Source organism: Loxodonta africana, chromosome 26, assembly GCF_030014295.1.
Source record: "Loxodonta africana isolate mLoxAfr1 chromosome 26, mLoxAfr1.hap2, whole genome shotgun sequence".
NCBI classification, from domain to species: domain Eukaryota; kingdom Metazoa; phylum Chordata; class Mammalia; order Proboscidea; family Elephantidae; genus Loxodonta; species Loxodonta africana.
This window is the reverse complement of record NC_087367.1, coordinates 27,111,350-27,133,380: the sequence shown is the minus strand read 5'-3', so window position 1 is coordinate 27,133,380 and position 22,031 is coordinate 27,111,350. Positions and strand designations below refer to the sequence as shown.

General features: G+C 36.6%; 1 protein-coding gene across 3 annotated transcripts in view; it reads right to left on the bottom strand.

Moving 5' to 3' along the window:
* Positions 1-22,031, bottom strand: part of HEATR5B (HEAT repeat containing 5B) — a 125,566-nt gene that overhangs the window by 17,360 nt on the left and 86,175 nt on the right. For 2 of the 3 annotated variants that reach the window (XM_010595867.3, XM_003416075.4), the window contains exons 27-33: positions 18,133-18,312; positions 10,606-10,843; positions 9,263-9,517; positions 8,196-8,323; positions 3,667-3,811; positions 2,905-3,171; positions 1,413-1,637 (exon numbers count right to left, since the gene is read on the bottom strand). In XM_010595867.3, the coding sequence (XP_010594169.1) occupies positions 1,413-1,637; positions 2,905-3,171; positions 3,667-3,811; positions 8,196-8,323; positions 9,263-9,517; positions 10,606-10,843; positions 18,133-18,312 (1,438 nt within the window). Of the gene's footprint in view, positions 1-1,412; positions 1,638-2,904; positions 3,172-3,666; positions 3,812-6,407; positions 7,212-8,195; positions 8,324-9,262; positions 9,518-10,605; positions 10,844-18,132; positions 18,313-22,031 lie in introns of those variants that run through there. The other variant, XM_064277196.1, reaches the window with a different exon arrangement.

The window sequence follows — 22,031 nt, the reverse complement described above, 5'->3', positions numbered from 1 at the left end:
AAAAAAAAAAAAGTGCTTCTGGTTCTTTTATATTGTCTTTATAAGAGAAATAAAACTTGAAAGAAAAAGTCTAACAGAAGAAAAATGCACAAAAAATACGAATAATAATTTCCTAAAAATGCAAACACACTCATAAAAATTCTTAATTTCACCAGTTAAATGTCAAATGCAAATTAAAACAATAAGCTAGTACATTTTACTATCAGATAACAAAATTAAAAAGTTTGACAATAACAAGTGTTGGTGAGGATGTGGGGAAATAGGAATTATCAAACACTGTTGGTGGGAATGTAAATTCATATAGCTGCTTTGGAGAGCAATTTGGCAATGTCTGATAAAATTAACATTAAAATGTGCTAACAATTCCATTCCTAGGTATATACACTAGATAATCAGAGCACATGTGCATGAGGAATTTCCAAGGATATTCACTGTAGCAAAATTTGTAATTGGGAATAATTAGGGACAGCAAAAGTAGCCACTGACAGGCGAATGGATAAACAAATGATAAACACATATGATGAAATGCCACACAGAAGATAAAAACAATGAGAGTTTTATACATCCACATTAATAGATCTGAAAATTTTATTGTTGTGTGAAACAATTAAGGTAGAATGAGATATTATGGTCTATATAATTAAAAGAATTATATATAAAAAAACACCAACAGAACTCCCATATATTGCTCCTGGTTATTACTCTCCCTCTACATAGTGGAGTACCTGGGCGGCGCAAGCAGTTAATGTGTTCAGCTGCTAACTGAAAGGCTGACGGTTCAAGTCCCCCAGAGGCAGCTCAGAAAAACGGCCTGTCGATCTACTTCTGAAAATTTAGCCATTGAACCCTATGGAGCAGTTCTACTCTAACATGCATGGGGTCACCATGAGTTGCAATCAACTCAACGGCAACTTTTTTTTTTAACATATAATGCATATATATTTATTAATACATATAAGTAAATTTATTAACATATTGACATATACTTATTAGTATAGAAAGTATATCTACTCATATACGTGTGTGTGTTTCTGAAATGAAACATCAAAATCAAGATTGTGGTTCCACCTGGAGATACCATGGCATGGTGACAGGTACTTCAACTTTCTTTCGTATTTTATTTAAAAAAAAAAAACAAAAAAAACTTTAAACAAACATAAAAATACAGATATTCTGCAAGTTTTTTGTTTTTGAAAATTTCCGCAATATGAATCTACATGCTAAAAAACACAAAGGCATTTAGAGTCAACAATCCAGAAAAGGGTATTTAAGTTCATATCTGAAAAATGTGACTAAACCACCTCGGTAAATTGGTTCAATGTTATACTGCATATTTCTGACACCCATTAATTAATTAATTAAGAGATGGATATCCAAAGAGATGAAAAATGTGTAAACTCTGATCAGGTTACCTGGTTGAGAATATTCCAGGATGCATGCAAGGGTACTACGGATTAGAGCGGTCCATTGTTTTTGCGTTTCCTCAGTTTTGGCCATTGAAAGTGTCACAATACTTTTGATCCCCTGAAGAGCGGCACTGACTGGGGGAGGAACCTGATTATCTGCAGATTTTAGTGCTGTGTCTTTCAATATTCTCGCAATTAAAAATAGAATCGTGGGCAGGACTGTCATACATCCTGAAATAAAAAAAAATTAGATTACCTCTTAACTATTTCAGTTCCCATCTTACTGTTGTTTCAATTGCTTACATTTTTTGAAATTTCTTGTGGTTTAATATTACTCTCTTCCCTGTTTTAAGACAGAATTTACTGCATTACTGTTATTATAATTCAATGTTCGAAAAAGAATAAGAAAATGGCAAGTTATTTCAAAGAGACAATTATTTTCTTTTTTTTCTCCAACTAGCCTTATTTTTATTACTTCTAATATTTTACCTATTTAATATTTCATGCCCTTCATAATGAGAGAAGAAGATGGTAAAACAGAGAGAAAGCACTATCATATACTGCGTGAGAGAAGCATCTGGGTGACTTGGTGAATCATAGCAATTTTAAGACATGTAATCAATCATCAATATACCAAAACCAGCTTAGTCAATTCAGGAAAATGAAGAAATATAGCGTGAGCAAAGAGAGATGAAAGAATCCCAGAATATGTATGGGAAAGGATTTTAAAGTCATCAAATTCAACCTCCAACTTAATGAAGGAATCCCCCTCACCATTCTCACATGCACGCATTATGGATAGCCTCTGCCTGCAAAAGTCCAATGAGAAGTCACTATTTTCACAGATGTAGAGTAGCTCTTGATCAACTTAACAGCAACTAACAACAAGTAGCTCTTGATCAACTTAACAGCAACTAACAACAACAACAATAAGGTAACTCTAAGAACGAGAAAGGTCTTCCTTGTGTTGAGCTGAAGTTTTATATCTAGTTCTACCTTCTAGATAAAACAGAAGGAAAGGCTACTTCTTTATCCTATAGTTCTTCATATCTGCAGATAGCTATTATGTCTGCCTTCAATCTTCTCTTTTTCAGTCAACAATCATTTCTTTACGTTCTCCTTAGAGTTGGCTGTCACTCTTCTCCGATATTTTTTAGTTTGCCAATTTTTCAAGAGTGGCAACCAGACCAGAAAATAAAGAACTTAGTAATTTTACCTTTTGTCTATCTGCTAAAATTCAGTGTCTTCTCCCAAGCTGTAGTCCTATCTCTTCCCTGAAGTTTGTTTGCAATATACCTGAAAAGAGCACCTTAGGTTTTTGGTTTTCTAAATCTCCTAAGGCTCCTAAAAGGTAAACAAACCCTTTAAAAAACCAACTTCTCATCTCACATTTGAGATTTAAGAGGAAAACAAATCGTAAACACTGCTTAAGATCAAGGCAGGCTCATCTTTGTCTACGGTAATATAATGCATTCCCATGTACTGATCAATACTGTACCAGCAGGTGAACAAAGGGACGGTAAGTCAGAGAGTATGGTAACCGCTGCTGCCACCAAACGGGCGCTTTCTTCTGAGAGTCGAGTTTTAGTGGCTGTGTGACTTGGAGAGTCCGACATCTTGGTACTAAGATGTGGCATATGCCGTACTAAAATAAACATCAACAGCTCCATAGTTGCAAAGACAAGAGATTTTCCAGGAATAAGACCACCGCTGTCACCTCCTTCTCCTAATACAGGACAGGCCTCTTTTTCCACATCATCTTCATCTTGAGAAAAAAAAAAAACTGGTGAAATTATCAGCAAAAATTAATAATAGGAGATAAAACAACACAATAAGTATATTTGAGAAATCTTTTAAAAAGGTTTACAAATAAATGCCTTACTGATGCCATGTCTTTTTCAGTATAATTCTCTGCCTTGCTAGAATTCTGTGCACTGACCTCTCCTTAAAACCAACAGACAATTCATTTTACACAGAAACACACACACTTACCCTAATATGTGTGTGTGACCGTCTGTATGTGCATTTCATAAAAGGAAGAAAACATGTTATTAGGCTGAACCACATGACACTGGCATGTTTGAAGATGAAAAATAGTCAACTATCACCATTTTCATTTGGTTCATTCTAATAAGAGCAAAATCAATTTCAACTCTTCTAAATTCATTTTTAATTAAAATTTTTAAATCAAAAAACTCCTGGCATTAATATTTTAAAAAATAGGATCTACGTCAAAGTTACTATAATTTCTAGTGCTTACTCAAAGTGTTTCTTTTTTCTTGCAGATAATCCTGAGCAGCTCTTACTATCTGTTGCACGACTCCAGTAACCAGCAGCTGGACGGACGGTGGATTCCAGGTCAACAGGAGGCGGTGCAAAACATTCAGCAACTCAACACCAATCAGCTATTATAAATTAATACAGACAAATTTCATTAATTTTATTTTCAAAGGTCAAACTTATATTATTAAAATCTGAGGAAATGTACACGTAAAAAAGATTGTGAGGTAAAACTAACACATAGGACTGTGTAACAAATAAGAACAATATAACTATCTTGAGAAATGCTCACATTTTATCCCAACTTACTTTCGGGCAACAAATGGCTTTATTTACATATTTAAATAAATTTTATATTCAGACATGACCATTCCCCTAATCCTTTCCTCTACTTGGGCTAAACAGTTTTGCTAGAGCCCAGTGCCACTGAAATATATAACTTCCAACCTACATTGAGTACTCAAGAGTTTTCTACCTGAGATTTGAGGTATTCCTCGTTAAGCGCTTCTCCCATTCACCTCAGGAACATTATAAACTTTCACCATCCACATTACGCCTCTTATTCCATCATCTTCTACATCAAAGCCATTCAATGAACCTGCCTCAAATTTCAAATGGAAAAAAACTTATCTGCAGCCAAAGCTAGCTTTATTTCTTTCCTTAAGATCAGCCACTTATCTAAAGCTGATTAATCCATCTTTCCTCTTGTGCTCCCTATATTCCACCCTACTGACTTCAGCTTCCTAGGGATTCTTCAAGGACCTCAATCATATCTCATAGGGCTTCAACCTCTCTCTGGTCAGGCTTCCTTTCCTCAGCATAAGGAAAATGCTCCACCCTCTCCTATCAAGTATTCCCTTCTCTTCTACTCCTCCCCCCAACCTCCCGCTCAAACTGTCAGATTCCTGTATCTACCCCCACACTCTCTGTCATCTCTGTCTTGCTCCTTCCTTTCCCAGCCCAGATGCTTCCACATCCTTCACTGTCTCATTTACTCCTCCATCTTCCACAATCTGGCTTCTACCCACCTATGAAAATGTTCTCTCTGAGGTCATCAATGACTGTCTCTGGACTCTTTTCTGTTTTTATTTACTGAATTTCTGCTTCTTATGACAATGTCATCTCTCTTCTTGAAACTCCTCCCTTGTGTTTTTTAAATCCACTCTTATTTCTTCTCCTACTTCTCTAGTCATCTCCACCGCTGATTTCTCTCCCTTTTCTCACGCCTTAAATGTTATTTATACCTGGGGATCCAATCTTGGCCCTTTTTTTCTTTGTGTTTTCTGTCCCCCCTCCCTGTTCTGGGACTCCAATCACCCGCAGGTTATCCTTCTTGATAGAGTCCCACATAATTCTTAGGGTTTCTTCATTTTTTTTAATTCTTTTATCTGATTTTTTTTCAGCTATGTTGGTGTTGATTCCCTGGTCCTCCAGATGTCCCAGTCTGCATTCTAATTGCTCGAGTCTGCTCCTCTGACTTCCTAGTGTGTTGTCTAATTCTGTTATTTTATTGTTAATCTTTTGGATTTCTACATGTTGTCTTTCTATGGATTCTTGCAACTTATTAATTTTTCCAGTATGTTCTTGAATAATCTTTTTGAGTTCTTCAACAGTTTTATCAGTGTGTTCCTTGGCTTTTTCTGCAGATATCCTAATTTCATTTGTGATATCATTAAGCATTCTGTAAATTAGTTTTTTATATTCTGTATCTGATAATTCCAAAATTGTATCTTCAGTTGGGAAAGATTTTGATTCTTTTATTTGGGGGGTTGGAGAAGCTGTCACGGTCTGCTTCTTTAAGTGGTTTGATATGGATTGTTGTCTCCGAGCCATCACTGGGAAACTAGTTTTTCCAGAAAATCCGCTAAAAAAAAACTGCAGTCAGATCCCTATCAGAGTTCTCCCTCTGGCTCAGGCTATTCAGATGTTAATGAAGCCGCCTGGGGAGGGTGGGGGAGGGAACAGAGAGATAGGAGAGTAGCACCTCAGAATATAGCCAGAGTTGCTTGTCTTGCTTGGAATGACTGTTATATCTGAGATTCCCGCGGGCGCCTCGCCTATGTGTGCTGGCTGTGTGGAGATTGCCCCCAGGGGGTCTGGCCCGCTGGAGTCACGGTCAGATCCTCCGCTTCCAGCCCCACGCCCAGCGTCAAGGCTCCCCTACTGGGACGGTGCACTCTCAACTCCAAAATCAGTCGCTGCCTCCCAGGGACTTCTCGTCCCTCCAGCCGCGTGGCCGTGCCGCCCCCGTGAACCAGGTAGGCCCCCTCCCGGGGTTAGTTCAGATGGGTGGAGTAGCTCCCCGTGCTTGTGACGCGACCAAGTGTCCCGGCTGGAACGCTGTTCTCCCCACTCCAATACCAGTCGCTGCCTCCCGGGGACTTCTCCTAGCGGCTGCGTCCCACGCCGCCCGCGCGACCCGGCTGGTCCCCTTCCCGGGGTTAGTTCAGGGGGTGGAGCAACTCTCCGTGTTTATGGCGTACCTGCGAGCAGTCCAAATCCCTGCGGGACGGTTCCCCGGCTCGGATGCTGCTCTTTCTGCTCCAAGATCAGTCACTGCCTCCCGGGGACTTCTCCTACCGGCTGCGTCCCACGCCGCCCGTGGAACCGGCTGGTCCCCCTCCCGGGGTTAGTTCAGGGGGGTGGAGCAGGTCTCTGTGCTTGTGCCGTACCTGACTGGTACGCTGGCTCCAGGCTCTGGAAACTATCGCTGCTTCCCCGTATTAGTTCGTTCTCCGTCTCTAAATCCGTGTTTGTTGTTCAGGGTTCGTAGATTGTTATGTATGTGATCGATTCACTTGTTTTTCCGTGTCTTTGTTGTAAGAGGGATCCGAGGTAACGTCTGCCTAGTCCGCCATCTTGGCTCCGCCCCCCCCTTTTTTTCTTTTCATCACTTTTCTTAGGCTCCTGTACTCATTATTTCTCCTGAATTATGAAAGGAGCCTCACAACTGGCCTCCTGTCCCCCTTCTCATCTCTTAAAAACTAACCTTTACAAGATTGGTAACGTGATCTTCCTGAAAGAAAGTTAATCACGTCCTTCCTCTACTTAAACATCTTAAATCATCCCCATATCATTTTCTGGATATAGTTCTAACTCCTTGATATGCCATAAAGAAATCTTCATGATTTCTGCTGTCCAGGCTCACCTCCTAACAACCCCCACATATTCTATTCACCTCAGCCATAGTCAGTGACTCTAGAGCCTCTGAACTTGTCATGTTCTCTTGTGCTTCCTTTCTTTGTATTTGCTGTGCTCCCTGGGAGGCAAACTCAATCCCCTTGTGCTGCCCTGCTAACTCCTCTTTTAAGATTTGATTCAACCACCATCTTCTCCGAGAAGCCATCGTTTACTTTCCTACGATAATGCCAGTGTTCCTCCTCTCTAGTCCCATTATACCCAAACATACAGCTAGCCCAGCATCTACCTTACTGTACTTATCCCCTGCTCCACGTGCAGCTTAAAATCATCTTTGATATCTATGACTCAAACAGTGTCTGAATCAGGACAGGCACAGAATAAAAGCTGTGGAGTGAATAAGTACAGTTTATATACTTCAGTTTACTCTGACAATGTTGAAATGATAGAATTCAGCTCAGGAAAAAAAATTCATTCTATTTTAAAGCAATATTTGAATAAAGAAAGAATTACCAAATTAAAAAAAAAAAAAGCTAGGTATATGAGATATTATGTTAAAACCAAAATAATACAGAGTTTAAAAATAGTAATCTGTCTTCATTCACAGATTAAATTTATAGGTTTGACAATTTGAAAACAACCCTGAAGATTCTTACAGTAACTTATAATTTAGCACAGGCACAGCTTCAGGCTGCAAGGTCGTGATATAAGCAAGAGTCAATCAGAAAGGGAATTTTGCAATCACAGAGCGTCTGCTTTGTTTTTGATTTTCTGTTTTGGTCAACATCATGTGCAAAACTAATTTTGATATAATAAAATGATAGTAGCTTTGTTTTTCATCTGTTTGTGTTTCATGGAAAATTACCCCAAGTGATACTATGATATTGTCTACAGAGTTGGTTCTTAATATGAAAATAAAGGAATTCCTAAATGAAAAAGTATAACAAATTCAGTGCTTGCCTGATTCTGTCACATGAAGTCTCTAAACATTCCATACAGAAATTAGAAAAAGTAATTCATAAGCAATTCATTAGATGACTACTTGAGTCAGCACAGAAATATTTCATTTAAGAGATAAAACTTTATCAAACATTTCATCATGGCATGATTAATTTTAATCATTATCTGGGATTGTAGGTATCCCCTAAATTTCTGGTTTTACTTGAGTGCTAAAGAATGAATTAAAGAAGGTGTGGTGACTAACTCTAGTCTGGGCACGCCTGGTTATTCAACATTCAGTATAAGGTTCTACATGAAGCCCAAATCCCGAATATTTATAATATTTATTTTTTATGTGAGAAAATTATCTTAAGATAAATCTGATTAAAACAGCACATGGAGTTAATTAGAAATTACAGAAAGTCACTGTACCTGGTCTTCTGCAACATGGACTCGGGCATAAGGAGAATCTAGTAAGGTGTGTAAGGCCTGTAAACATGCCGTAACATGTTCGATTGGCTCCTCTGGTCTCGGCGAACAAAGGAACTGTATACTCACACCTGCAGTGTACACAATAAAAACATGGGTTTGTCAATATAAATGCTTTATGTTGCCTTGACATCATTTTTTCCCCTGCTTTTCTTAGATATTAGTTTAACAGTATTCATCAATGCCTTAAAGCAGAGTTTAAAACAGTTTCCAAATTAAGCATCCAAACCCAATATAGGTTGTAGCTCTGCAATTTGGTTAATAATTAGATTGGGGGGGTTCCCCCAGGTTATCCAGCTGATTATGAAGACAATCAGTTTTTTATTTCTAAGACATTTTAAAATAACACATTAAAGGCAAATCAATGAAAATTATAAAATAACTTCTCATTAAACGGTTGCCGCCCAATTTTTCATACATACGAAGTTTTTTAAATGGTAAGCCAGAGAGGCACCACGGGTATCTTAATTTGTTTAAGGGTAAGGTATTGTTTTGGAAGTCTTGCGCATTTTTATTTATGAGATCTACCGATGAGTTCTATAATTACACCTTACCAATTATACTCCTCCCCTTGCCCCTAGAAAATATGAGCTTCATTAAAATGTATAAATTCTTGAGTGTTAAAAGACCATCTACAAAGGAAATTATAAATTAAGATATATTTAAATTTGTTTTAACTTTGCATTTTTTTTCAGGCAATCTGTTAAATGTCAAGTAAAAAGAACCCATCACTGAGAAAATAAAAACCACATGATTAATATTTTTTCTTAAAAGTTATTCAATACTCCTCTGAAAGTGAACATGAGAGCTAAGTTTTTTAAGAATAGTTTGTAATAATTAATTTCTAGGTAAAAAATTCAGTTAACAATTTTGAAAGTGAGTGGAAAAATCCTCCTTTTACTATTCCTCCTCTGAATTGTGCTTCAGAAAACTTTTCCATAGCATTAAAATGAAAGATAGGCATTTTCAGAAGTGATGCCTCTTGAAATACATTAACACGACACACCTACCTAAAATCAGATGCATCCTGTCTTTGTTAATTTCTGGCAATGACTTAGCACTAGGCGTTGCTACCGAGGCCTGGTTCAAAATCACAGACGTACAACGTTTTTGTGAACCAGATACTGCTGCCGCCTCTGTTGTGTCCGAGCATGTAAATCCTGTACTATTTAACCAAAGCGCCACTGCATGGAGAACTGGGGCCCAGGAATTCCGGTAGTGAAGTCTAGCCGTGTCAATAGTCTCAGGAGTATAAAATGCTCCACCTGGAAAACAATGAAAAACGTTACTTTCTACTACAAGTGTCCACTCATTTATGAACAACTTAACTTATAAATACCTGTTAAATACCAAAGAGCAATCTGGCCAAAGAGATTCTCCTCTTCACAAGATAAGTATACTAGAAAGCATGTCTTTCTAGAAAGTATACCTACTGGGCAGCATTTTCATCTGCTGCACATAGAGTTGCTACGTGTTGGGACCAACTCCACGGCACCCAACAGCAACAAACCTTGTCCTTGCTGCTGCTGAACCAGAATGCCTGCTTCTTCCTCACTGGTGCCGGGGTTCTAGCCTTTCCCCTGCTACTGTTCATGCCATTACCTTTTTCCACCCTGTTGTCTCAGGTGTCATCTCTTCATTGTTGCCATCAACTCCTGGAGCCCCTGTTACCTTCTCTTTCTACCATATCCAGGAACCTGTCTCCTTTCTTTTTTTCTCATCTTCTGCTATTTTTCCCTACTTCCTGTTTCTAGTACCAACACTGAGGACTTCCTCATCTCTCCTTGCTGTTATGATAGATGAAGAAAGGCAAAAAGAGGGAACTTCATTTTTTTTGTCAGTAATATGTGAGGAGAAAAAGGAGTTTTTTTTTTTTCCAATAGGAGCTGATGGTATGTTTTCTAAATAAGAAAAATATTAATGATGACTTCTACAGAAATTTCTGTAGGAAAAACAAACCAAAGTACAACATTTACGAATGGGCTTTAGGAACACAATTCACTGGTAGACAAGAAACATACACATTAATCAATACAGTAATTTACTTCATCATGGTTATGCATAATGACTTCGTATATACAATTATTTAGAGCATTCTAGTTCATACAGTTATTCCTATAACAGTGTTAACATTTTCCCTTGGGCTAACAAATAAGCTTAATGCTGTATCTGGAATCCATAAATTCAATATGGAGAACATGCTTTTATAAACAATGTCTATAAAGTCAAGTTTAAGGCCACAGAAATTTAAGATGTTATCATGAGTACTATCGTTGCTAGCCTTCACCAAGTCCATTTTGTTTAATTACTACTTTGAACTCCATAAAAGCAAAACACTGAATGCCATACTTACCATCTGGGGGGAGCTGGCTAGCAAATTCAGCGGGTAAGGTCAAAAGCGCATAGTCTTTTAATGCTGCCAACCACAGGCGGCTGAGAATTGGCAGTTCAGGTTGTACGAGCGTTATTAAGCTATCTGGTGGTAGTTCATCTACGGTGCCATAATCATCATCGTCATCATCAGTGTTTTTAGTAGCTCTTTTTGGTTTTGACTCAGCTTCCTTTTTAATATTCATAGCAACTACATATACCTAATAAGATATTCAGGAGGAGAACATTGCAAGGCATAAGATAAAAAATGAGATATTCTAGGTCGCTATAATTATGCAGTTTCATCATAAAAAGAAATTGATTATAAATATTAGACATTATACAAGTTCATGATTTTCTGATAACCACAAAAGTATAATTCCACCTGCTTTGGAGAAAACCTTTTTTTATCGAGATGACGTCTGACTTTTCCTCTCACAGCTTTACAAAGCCCCCTTTTGTATGTTTTGTCTTTACCATAGGGTATAACTTCCTGTTTACTGATTCCACTTTCCTAGATTATTAGACACAGTCAGACAGCATTCAAAGAAAAAGGCTGAGGGGGGGAGGTGGCCTGAGAAGAAGTTTCTATAAATATCCTCCTAAACCCCCTTTTTATACAGTTCTTAAAAGATATCTAGCAATCTAGAACTTATAACAAATACCAGAACAAACAAAATTACTTGCTGGTCATATATATTATCTGTATCTTTTCTCCCTAGTTTGAGAACCAAAAAGATGTATAACAGTTAACTTTCCTGAAACATAACTTTACATATTCTTCTTTGGTGAGTTATGTTTGTTTGCTTTCTTTTGTCTTTGTACATGCATTTACACTTTGGTAACTGGCACATACACAGCTGGATAAAACATCGATGATAAAGCAGGAAAAAAAAAGAGAAAGAGAATAAATTGCACTAGATTAAAATCTTGAGAAAATTGTTTTCCTTCTACACAGTGTTTTCACTGTACCTAAGTATATATAATGAGGTAGTCAGAAACCCTGGTGGCATAGTGGTTAAGTGCTACGGCTGCTAACCAAAAGGTCAGCAGTTTGAATCCACCAGGTGCTCCTTGGAAACTCCACGGGGCAATTCTACTCTGTCCTATAGCATAGTTATGAGTTGGAATTGACTCGATGGCAATGGGTTTGGTTTGGTTTCTGGAATGAGGTAGTCAGAAACCCTGGTGATGTAGTGGTTAAGTGCTACGGCTGCTAACCAAAAGGTTGGCAGTTCGAATCCACCAGGTGCTCCCTGGAAACTCTATGGGGAGGTTCTACTCTGTCCTCTAGAGTCGTTATGAGTCGGAATTGACTTGACAGCAACAGGTTTGGTTTTTAATGAGGTAGTCTTTGCATCTATGTAGTAGGCTGGAAGTTTCTAGGTAATAGGACTGGTTTTATCTTTTATACTGTATTAACTATACTATACTCTACATGTATTCCTATACTATATTCCTATATTATGTGACACAGAGAGAGCATACAATTGTCTATGTTCTAGACAATGATAATAGGAGACTTCATGAATCTTTGTTTGTAAGTAAAAACATTCTTTAACACTGTGATGGTCTGTAATAATAATACTGACACTCAACAATCCAGAAATATTAATAGAAACCAATGAATTTTTACAGCAGACACTTTGAATCTCAAGCTATAAATATATCACATGTATATTTCCTAGTGGCTTTAGGCTTGATATTTTTCTAAATTTGTTATTATGCTGATGTTTTAAGAAAATGTCTCAATAAGCACTGTGAATATAATCAGCCATTGTACTCATCAAATCCTTACTAGGAGGCACCTATTTTTACCTTGCACTTGCTATTATGATAGGGCCTGAGGCAACAAAGATGAGTAATTCATGGATTTTGCCTTCCCTGAACTCACAGACTAGTTTAATGATGGGGAGTGAGAAAGTGCTGAGAAAAGAATTTTTAAAAAATTTCCTTTAAATGGTCAGTCTTCTCTACTACATTCCACCCAGTGCCTACCTAGGCACTCCAGGGCTTGTGGAATAAATGAACAAATCTCAGGGAGCACCAAGGATGAATGGATCTTAACCTTGGGAGAAAGAGAAAGGCAAGGCAGTTTTTAAGAACAAAATGTGTTCACTTGCTCAGAGACAAAGGAGATGAAAGGGGGATTCCAGGCAGAGGGGATATCAAGAACAAGAGCACAAAAATAAGAAACAGCATGGCATTTTGAAGAAACTGCAAGTTTTTGGTATAGAGTGAGCACAGAGTATAAGGTAAAAGTAGTCGAAGATGAAGCTAAAAGGGACCTTTATGCCTGGTAAAGTAGTTAGAATTTTACTCTATTGGCAGTGGGGAAGGGGAGAATGCTCATTGCAGGATTTTAAGGTCAGAGGTGTGTGTGTGTATATGTATGTATATATTTCTTTTTTTTCTCAACTTTTTAACTTTATTTTAATAGTTATACCATAAAAAGTTTGGAAAATAAAATTTTTTTAAATCATTCATAATTCTCATTTCCAGGTTTTCACATTCTGTCATTATAAAGTTGTATTTCTGCTGTATGGAGAATTTTATATTTAATTTTATTCACTTAACACACCACAAGGGTTTCTCATGTGAATACTAGTCTTCACAACCACTTTTCTTAATGGCTGATGAAGACGATCCATAATACATCTAACAATGCCCCTATCGTTGACATTTTCTATTTACTTCTTAATCTTTACTTAGCCTTGCAAATCTGGGAAAGATGAAATAGTTTTCAAGAAAAGGTGTTTACTTTTTCATATTATAAATAATGCTGCAAGTAAACACTTTTGCTCACTTTTCCGTATTTTGGATCTTTTTTCCCTAGGATAAAATTCCAGAAACAGAATTACTGTGTCAGTATTATAATATTTTTATGGTTCTGAATAGATAACTTCCACCAAATGCTTTCTAAGAGGGTTCTCTATTTCACATTGCTACCTATAATACATGAGAATATATTCTGACTTATTTTTTATGTCTTATGAGACTTATTTCTCTTATTAAATATTATCCAAGAACAATATAAGTTCTCTGTAGAAAAATAAGTAAGAAAAATGAAAAATGAAAAAAAAGTCACACATAGTTCTGCCACTTAGATGTATTACTGTTAACATCGTGGACATGCTGCAGATGTATATGCAATCTTCTAAACAATTATGTGTGTGTGTGTGCACATGCGTACAGTCTTAACCTGATATTCTATTCACTTAACATGTTACCATCACCCTTCAGGTTTAAGAACTACATTTAGGTCATTTCCACTTCTATTTGTAGAAAAATAAAAATCACAACAAACACCCTTGTAATAGAATCTTGTGCATACCCTTAAATATTCCTTAAGATAAATTGATCAACGAATGTGCAGTTTAGAAAGTGTTTTGATACAGACCACCTTCAGAAAAGTTTTACTAATGTCATCATCTTAAAAGTCAAGTTAATTTAATTGGAGAATGTTTTTTATATTTCTTTTTTCCCCATATGTGTATGTGTTCCTTTGTTCCTTCTTTGTGAATAATCAATTCATGTATTTTGTCCAAGATTTGTATTTTAGAATGATTACCCTGAAAATCTTTATAGGAATAGCTGATGACAGAAGTACCGACAGCAGAGAAACAAATAAGGATGCAGTGGCATAGACTACTTGACAGATGATGAAGACTTGAGCTAATAAGGCAGTGGGAAAAGAGGAAGCATTTATTTACAGATATAAAAAAGGCAACTGTGATCTAATGCTAAGTTAAAAAAAGTTGCTATGTTGAATAAGATTCCATTTTTATCTTTAGAATAAAGAGGTATACACACACATACCTATTATTCAGGAATATAAAAAGACTTACATTCGTACATGGGCAGAATATACTTATCGCTATTGTTATATTAGATGATAAGATTATAGATAAGTTTTATTTTCTTTTTTACAGTTTTTCTCTATTTTCTGGATTTGTGCAGTAAGCAGAGATATTTTATTATCAGAACAAAACTGTTATTTTCAAAGATACGAATTAAGTAAAGCAGACAGGAATTAGTTACTTACTAGACATAAGATGAGCGGCTTTGAGCAAGAAGAACTAGTTAAGACTGATACCCAGGTTCTGGTCTGAAGAAAACCCTGTGGAGCAGTTTTAATCTGCACACATGTGGTCACCATGGGTCAGAATTTTTTTTAATAACAACAAGAGCATGGAAGAAAAAAAAAAAAAAAAAAAAGACAGGGAAATATAACCTAGTCCCTGCCCCCAAGTAAGAGAACAGATATTGAGTGAACACATGGGAAAGTTTTATGACTGCAATACTTAAAAAATGTCCATAGGAAGATGAGAAGGGAGAGATTAATTCTAGCCAGAAAAATGGGAAGGTTGAGCTGCTACATACTTGTGTGGGGCAATTAGTTAGGGTAAGGGAGAAAAAAGAGGAATAAAGACTCTTATTTTAGACACACTGGGTGTGAGGTACCTATGCATCATCCAAGTGGAGATATCTAATAAACAGCTGAAAATATGAGATTGGAAGTTAGGAGAGAGGTCTGGATGGAGATGGAGACAAGCAGAAGCTACACTCATGGGTGTGGATGAAGTTGCCCCATAAAGGTATGAAGAGTGAAAAAAGGGACTGGAAAAAATACCAACATTTAAAGAGCAAGCAGACAAAGAGAAGCTAGCAAGGATATTGAGAATGAACAATCAAAAAGAATAAAGAGAGTTGTGTCACAGAAGTCAACGAATGCAGAGTTTCTGGGAAGTTTTTAGAGAGGTCAAGTAAGACAGGGATTGAAAAGGGCCAATGATTTGGATAATTGTTATTAGTGGCTTTACTAGAGTAGTTTAAATGAGGTGGTGAATGCAAATGTAGATGGGGGAGGGTGTTGAGAAATGAGTGATTGAATGTTTGAGGAAGTGAAGATAACGAAACTACTTTAATAGGCCTAGATGTGAAAAGGAGAAAGAGAAGGAAGTAAGCAGAACGGGATAAGAAGTCAGGGAAGAATGCAGACAAGGGGAAGGAGCACGGAGAAGGAGAGGCTGAAGATAGGGAAAGGAGGATAATTGACAGCACTGAGCTTGGAATAGTCTCCTCCTCACCCTCAAGCCTGCGTCATGCCTACTCTCATCCTCCAGATCTCAACTTATATGTCGCTTTCTCCATGAAGCCTGCTCTGAGCCCCTAAGACTATTTTAGGTACCTCTGCTATATGTCGCACAATGCTCTGTATTTTGCCTATTATAGCATCCATTACATTTTGTTGCATTTACTTGTTTAATAGTCTGTCTTCCCCAGTGAAGGTAGTAGTAAATGTAGTACAACTGTCTTGTTCACCACTATATTCTCAATTGCTAGCCTGGCACAGTTGATGCTCAATAACATTTTATTGAATAAATCACAGAGTGGGAGGTAAGGAATGAGAAAAGTTAGTTCTAGGTTTGAGGAAGCCCTCAAAATAATAATAATTATATTAATAACAGCAGATGACATTCATTGTGCATGTATAACATGGTAAGTAACGTACAAAGTCCTTTACACTGATTATCTCATTTAATGTATACCATAAACCTTCAAAATGTGTACAATTATCCATACTTGAAAGTTAAAGAAACATGCTTAGGCAATTAAATAACTTGCCCAATGTCACATAGGTAGAAAGAACAGTTATTAAATATTTACATAAACCCAAAGATTTGAAAGTAGCAATCTGAGGAGTTACAAAACTATCATCTTCTGAGTGAAAAAGGAGGAGCAAAGATAAGCCTTGAGTAGAGCACTCTAGAATACACTGAGCATCTGAGAAGAATGATACAGGAGAGGAAGCTAAGCAGAAAAAAATATTCCTATACAATATTAAGGGCTAAGTTTGAGGTGCAAATCATTAAATTATAGCACCAAGTTACACAAAAATAAGAGTACCAAATAAAAGCGTTCATTATTAATTTAGTTACGTGAGGTTCTGATCTAAATTTTAAAGCAATCATTTATCTTCCATTGAGTGCCAGACACAATACTTGGCCCTTTTATATACATTCTATTAGGAGAAGATATTATTTCCATTTTGTAATGAGGAAACGGAGGTTCTGAAAGGTTAAATCACTTGACCAAAGTCACACAGATGGTAAACTGTAAAGACAGAACCTGTTCTTGGGCCTCTGACTCAACACTTAATGTTTTTTCACTGAACTACACCAAACTTCTAGGAGGTGAATCAAGCACATATGCAAGTCAGCAGCGAACTAGCTAACTGACAAACGATCTATGACCATCAAACTACAAGACCATCTCTACGTTTGGGGATGTTAATGAATATGGCTGGAGAATTCAGAATAATTTTGGAGTCTTTTTGTTTTTTTTTAAATCACTAAATTAGCTGAGATTCAGTTTCTATCAGTAAGAGTAAGTTTTAACTGAAAATTTAGATATGTGAAAAGTTAATAAAGCATTTGTATTAGTTTCAAAGTAAGAAAACAGAAATGGTCATATAGTAACCTTTTTCTTATACTTTGCATATAAAATCAGAGATGTGCATCAATTTGAGAAAACAATCATTTTATCAATAAGAAAAATAATGAATTTTATCAATAAAAACAAAAAATATTATTTTACTTGTCTAAGCCACAAATGGCTGAGGGGTAAACACTCAGGGACACTCTATTTGAAAGAAAGCTTGATCTATAACCTAAAAATCAGAGGGAACTAACTTTCCATGATATCTTATTGAGCTCTACATTTTTTCTTCTGCTTAAAAAAAGAAGAGGTCCTTTAAACTATATGGGCATGCTTTGAACCAGTAATTCCTTATTCAGTGGTCACTGGCTGCTGATGCCGTGGAAATATGGAAGTGAGATATTGGGTTGGCAGAGGAAGAAACAGTTATTTGAAATACCTGAGGTCAAATGATGAGAATGTGAAACCAACTGGCAGAGGAATTTAGAAAAATGAATTTAAAACAATATAAAGAAAGTAGCTGTGGGAACGAAAAAGGTAAAGCTAGCTATTAAACAAATCTAGCAGCCTTAATATCAATAAGTGGTGCCAAGTATCCTCAAATTTAATCAAGTAAAAGATTCTTGGCATGAAATATTTTCTACTATTTATATTTGTGGGGTTTCCTTGCCTCATTTCCAAATAGTAAGTAAAGATAGCCCTTCCTGAATATAAAGGTTTCCCAAAGCTAATGAAGAAATATAATTTTCAAAGGTTTAATAGGAGTTCTTTTAAGCCATCAATGTACATGTGTTTCAGTGATAAACAGCAGATAACAGATTTTCACAAAATAATCCACACTAAAGGTTTTTTTTTAAAAGGTTAGTTTTAAAAAACAAAATTCAAATCAACAAAAAATTTTTACCAAAAGGAACAGAGGAACATTCTCTCATGGATGGAGAAATGATTTTTTTTAAAGGTTAGTTTTAAAAAACAAAATTCAAATCAACAAAAAATTTTTACCAAAAGGAACAGAGGAACATTTTCTCACGGATGGAGAAATGATTAAAAAACAGTAGGTCACAGTTACCTCTGCCCATGCTTTGAGAACAGCCAGCTTTTCCATAGTTGTGGCGCTCTCTCGGTAGAGCTGGCTGGAAGATCCTTTTCCGGCCTGAACTTTGTCCAAAGAAGAAACCAGCAGATTGTGTACTCGACGGAGGTCATTGAGATCACTCACAACTCCACTTCCAATCCATGTACTACATACCTAGCCAAAGACAAATTAAAAAAAAAAAAAAAATTGTATATAAACAAAAAAGTAACACTGTATATTTGAAAATGGAAAAGAGATGCTTTTCTTTCTTAGGGGAAGAAAAACAAAACAAAACATCCCAATACTATGCTTTTTTTTTAAATGACCAATCAACAGTGAGCACTCTACAATCGAAGTGTAAGGATTTTAATTGCATTCCTATGTGGAAAAACAAAAGAACACACACTTAATCATGTTTCCATTGTCTGATTTAACAAAAATTTTAATAGAAAAAGTTCCTCCCCAAATCAGTTTAGTTGTGAATAATTCTTAAATGCAACAAAATTTCTCAATACTTGCCACAGGCAAAGGGTTACACGAGGTGTTATGGAAGACTTTTGAGAGGTCACAGCCTTGAAAACCCTATGGAGTAATTCTACTCTGCACACGAGGTCGCCATGAGTCAGAATCAACTTAGTGGCAACTAAAAACAACAGCACACACACACACACACACACACAAAAAGCACAGGGATAAAACGTAGAACCTGCCCTCAAGTAAAAGAACAAATATTGAGTGAATACATGGAAAAGTTTTATGACTGCCGTAGTAAAAAAATGTCCAGGGGAAGGTAAAGAAGGGAGAGATTAATTCCAGCAAGAGAAATGGGAAGGTTTAGGTACTAGGTGTTTGTGTGTACAGACATGGAGGAGTTACATGCAGAAGAGATGAGATTAGAAAAGTTAGGATCAAATTATGGTAGAATTTAAATTCCATGTGAACTGAATTCAGACTCCGTTCTGCAGGCAATCATGAGTTACCAAGGCTCTGAGCAGGGGGATGGTATTATAAGAACTGTGCTTTGAAAGTATTGCTCCAGTACTTATAGACAGGAAGGGATGTATACGGACTGTGCGCAACATGTTAAGTGACTATTATACTGCTACGGATCAGAGATGATATGCATCAAGCTGGGAATAGAATGAAAAAAGAGAGGCATCTGAGACAGATTTGGAGTTAGAAATCACAGGATTTTGAAGCCAATTAGATATTTTGAAGGAGTCGGGGCAGGGAGATACAAAAGGAGTGAGGAATCAAAAATTGCCAAATTTTGATTGCCAAACCTTTTAAGTTAGCTGAATAGAAGGACTGTTACACTGTTGCTTAGAAAAGGAAAACCAAAAGGAAATGAGAAGGTAAAGAGCATGATTTTGATTGTGAATATTTTGACATGTTGAGTTCAAAGTGACAGTAATACATTCATAGTGAGATATTCAGCAGGCAGGTGGAAACCTGGGTCTGGAATTCAGATGCAAGGTCAAGGGTAACTATGTAGAGTTGGGAAACCTCCCAGCAAAGGTAATAAGTAAAGCAATAGAGCTAGGTTCAAGGATTGAGGGGAAAAAAAGCCTTAAGGACTGAACACAGGGAAAATAGTTATACTTAAGGGACAAGTGGAATAAGAATAAGCAATGAAAGAAATTGAAAAGAAAAAGCCAGAAAAGCAAACAGAAAACCAGGCAAGTATGGTGATTATTAGAACCAAGAAAAGATTGTCAAGAAGGCAAGAGTGGTCTGATTGCCAACTCTAACCAATAATAACCCTCACTTTCTTATATGAAACTGTTGGACTGGCAAGTATTTTACAATTCCCAGCTTTTTGGCAAAAGGTAATAAGGTACATAAATCTCATTAAGGAATACTGCAAACAAGATGTGTGGCAATGCCTCATAATTAATGCATGAACATTTCTGTAATGAAATATATTAAGAGGAACACTAAGAGAGATTAATCAATGCTAGAGTCTCAGCTTCTGGTCAGGATCAAATGAGACCAGGTCAGCTCAGGTTTTGTAGCCAAGTGTACCATGAAAAAACTTGGTTTTCAGGGCATTTGGATTTCAAATCATGCTTAATGGACTGGCATTCCTGTATTTAAAACTCTTAAAAGTTGAGAACATTTATGTAAACTATTTTATTCTCTTATAATCTTAGTTTCAAAATATTCAACTTCATAAACTATAGTTAATAAAAATTATTAAGGACATCTCTTAACTGATTATTATCAATTAAAACATACTGATGGCAAAGTAGGGTGCCAGCCAAAACGAAGCTGAAAATACAATAAAATTTAAAGTGAAAAGAGATGAAATGCAAGTCAGGAAAGAAAGAGGTGTTATTCCTAAAGAAACTAAATATATTGGAGAGATCAGATAAATATTTCTGTAAAATTTGGTAGAAATGTAACAGTAAAAGTTGGGGAAGATAGTAAAAGATGCAGGATTTGGCCCTAAATTTGCATTGCAAAAACCTAAGTACTTTCTCCACTTTAAAGAAACTGAAATTGCAAATTGCAGCTAACACACTATGGTTTGGTTTATGAAGCCAAAGCAGCACTGTATCGACAAAATCATATTCAAAAAAGACGTTTGCCCTACATCAAAAGATTGGTGAATGAATAAACATTTATAAATTTTTAGCTGAAATAAAATACTCAAGGCACACATTATCTTTATGATTGACTTTAAGTTTTTTTTTTTTAATGAACCTATTGATTACTGTTCCCAATTGTGTGACGCTGAGGGTCTCTACTGTAATTCCTAAGAATCACCCTGATTTGAAGGTTTCTCCTTGTAAATTCTAGTTTATTTTAGCACACATGTTGGGATACCATGTTTCATTATCTGCTCAGAGTCAACTCCTTATTTTCCCATAATGCAAGGAACTTGCAGCCCTCTGCGCCACGTGTTTCAAAAACAGGTTTCCTTCCAGGAAGAGAAGGAAAGGAAGCTACAAATTTAAGCCTGCCACTAGAAAAGAATGTTCTTATAGAAAAAGAAGCTGAAGCCAACAAGGAAATAAGAGGTTTAAGGCAAATTCAATAACAGGAAACTCTTCATACCACTCATTCACAAGAATTCTAATAGACTTAACTTTTCTAATGATAAGGAGCTTTACAGAAGGTTTTGTCTGTTTAAACACTGCTCTGAAACATTATCATGACATTTATCTACACATGACTGTCATGGGTCCCTGCTGGCACAGTGGTTAAGTGTTAGGCTGCTAACCAAAAGGTTGGCACTTCAAATCCACCAGCCACCCCTTGGAAATCCTGCCGGGCAGTTCTCCTCTGTTCTATAAGTCAGAATTGACTCAAGGGCAGTGGGTTATTTTTTATGGTTTAATGATTTTTACAGTTTGTGTGTCAATATTCCAAAACAAATTGCATATTCTAATCCCACAGTTTGTATTTCAAGTACCATAATCCTACAACGTAGCTCTAAAACAAGGCTCCCTTTTAGGTCTCTGGTCTGCTCTTGCTGGAAGGAATTCATTTCTCTAAAGGCCATAATTAAGGCAGCAGCCTTCAGTGAAATAAATCTTAACAACAGAAGGAAGAGGCAAATCCATTCAGCCACAGTAAGGAAAAAGTAACAATTTCAAACCAATATCTGCCTGTAGGTCACATGAGGTTTGACCATGGATTCTAAGCAAAAAACACGGATCACAACACTGTACTCCAGAAAACTGGGAAGGAAAGAGCTGCTTATTTTCTGTCCTTATATAAGCAGAATGTGGTTTTCTGAAAGATTACAGTTCAATGCATGAACTTTTTCAGGATGAGGCATATGAAAAAGAGGAACCTATTAAAGGTGTCAAAGCATAAGTGTTTTTGATGGTTTTATGACTCTACAGATACAATAAAGTGAGGCTAATCCTGTGGGATTCATTTTG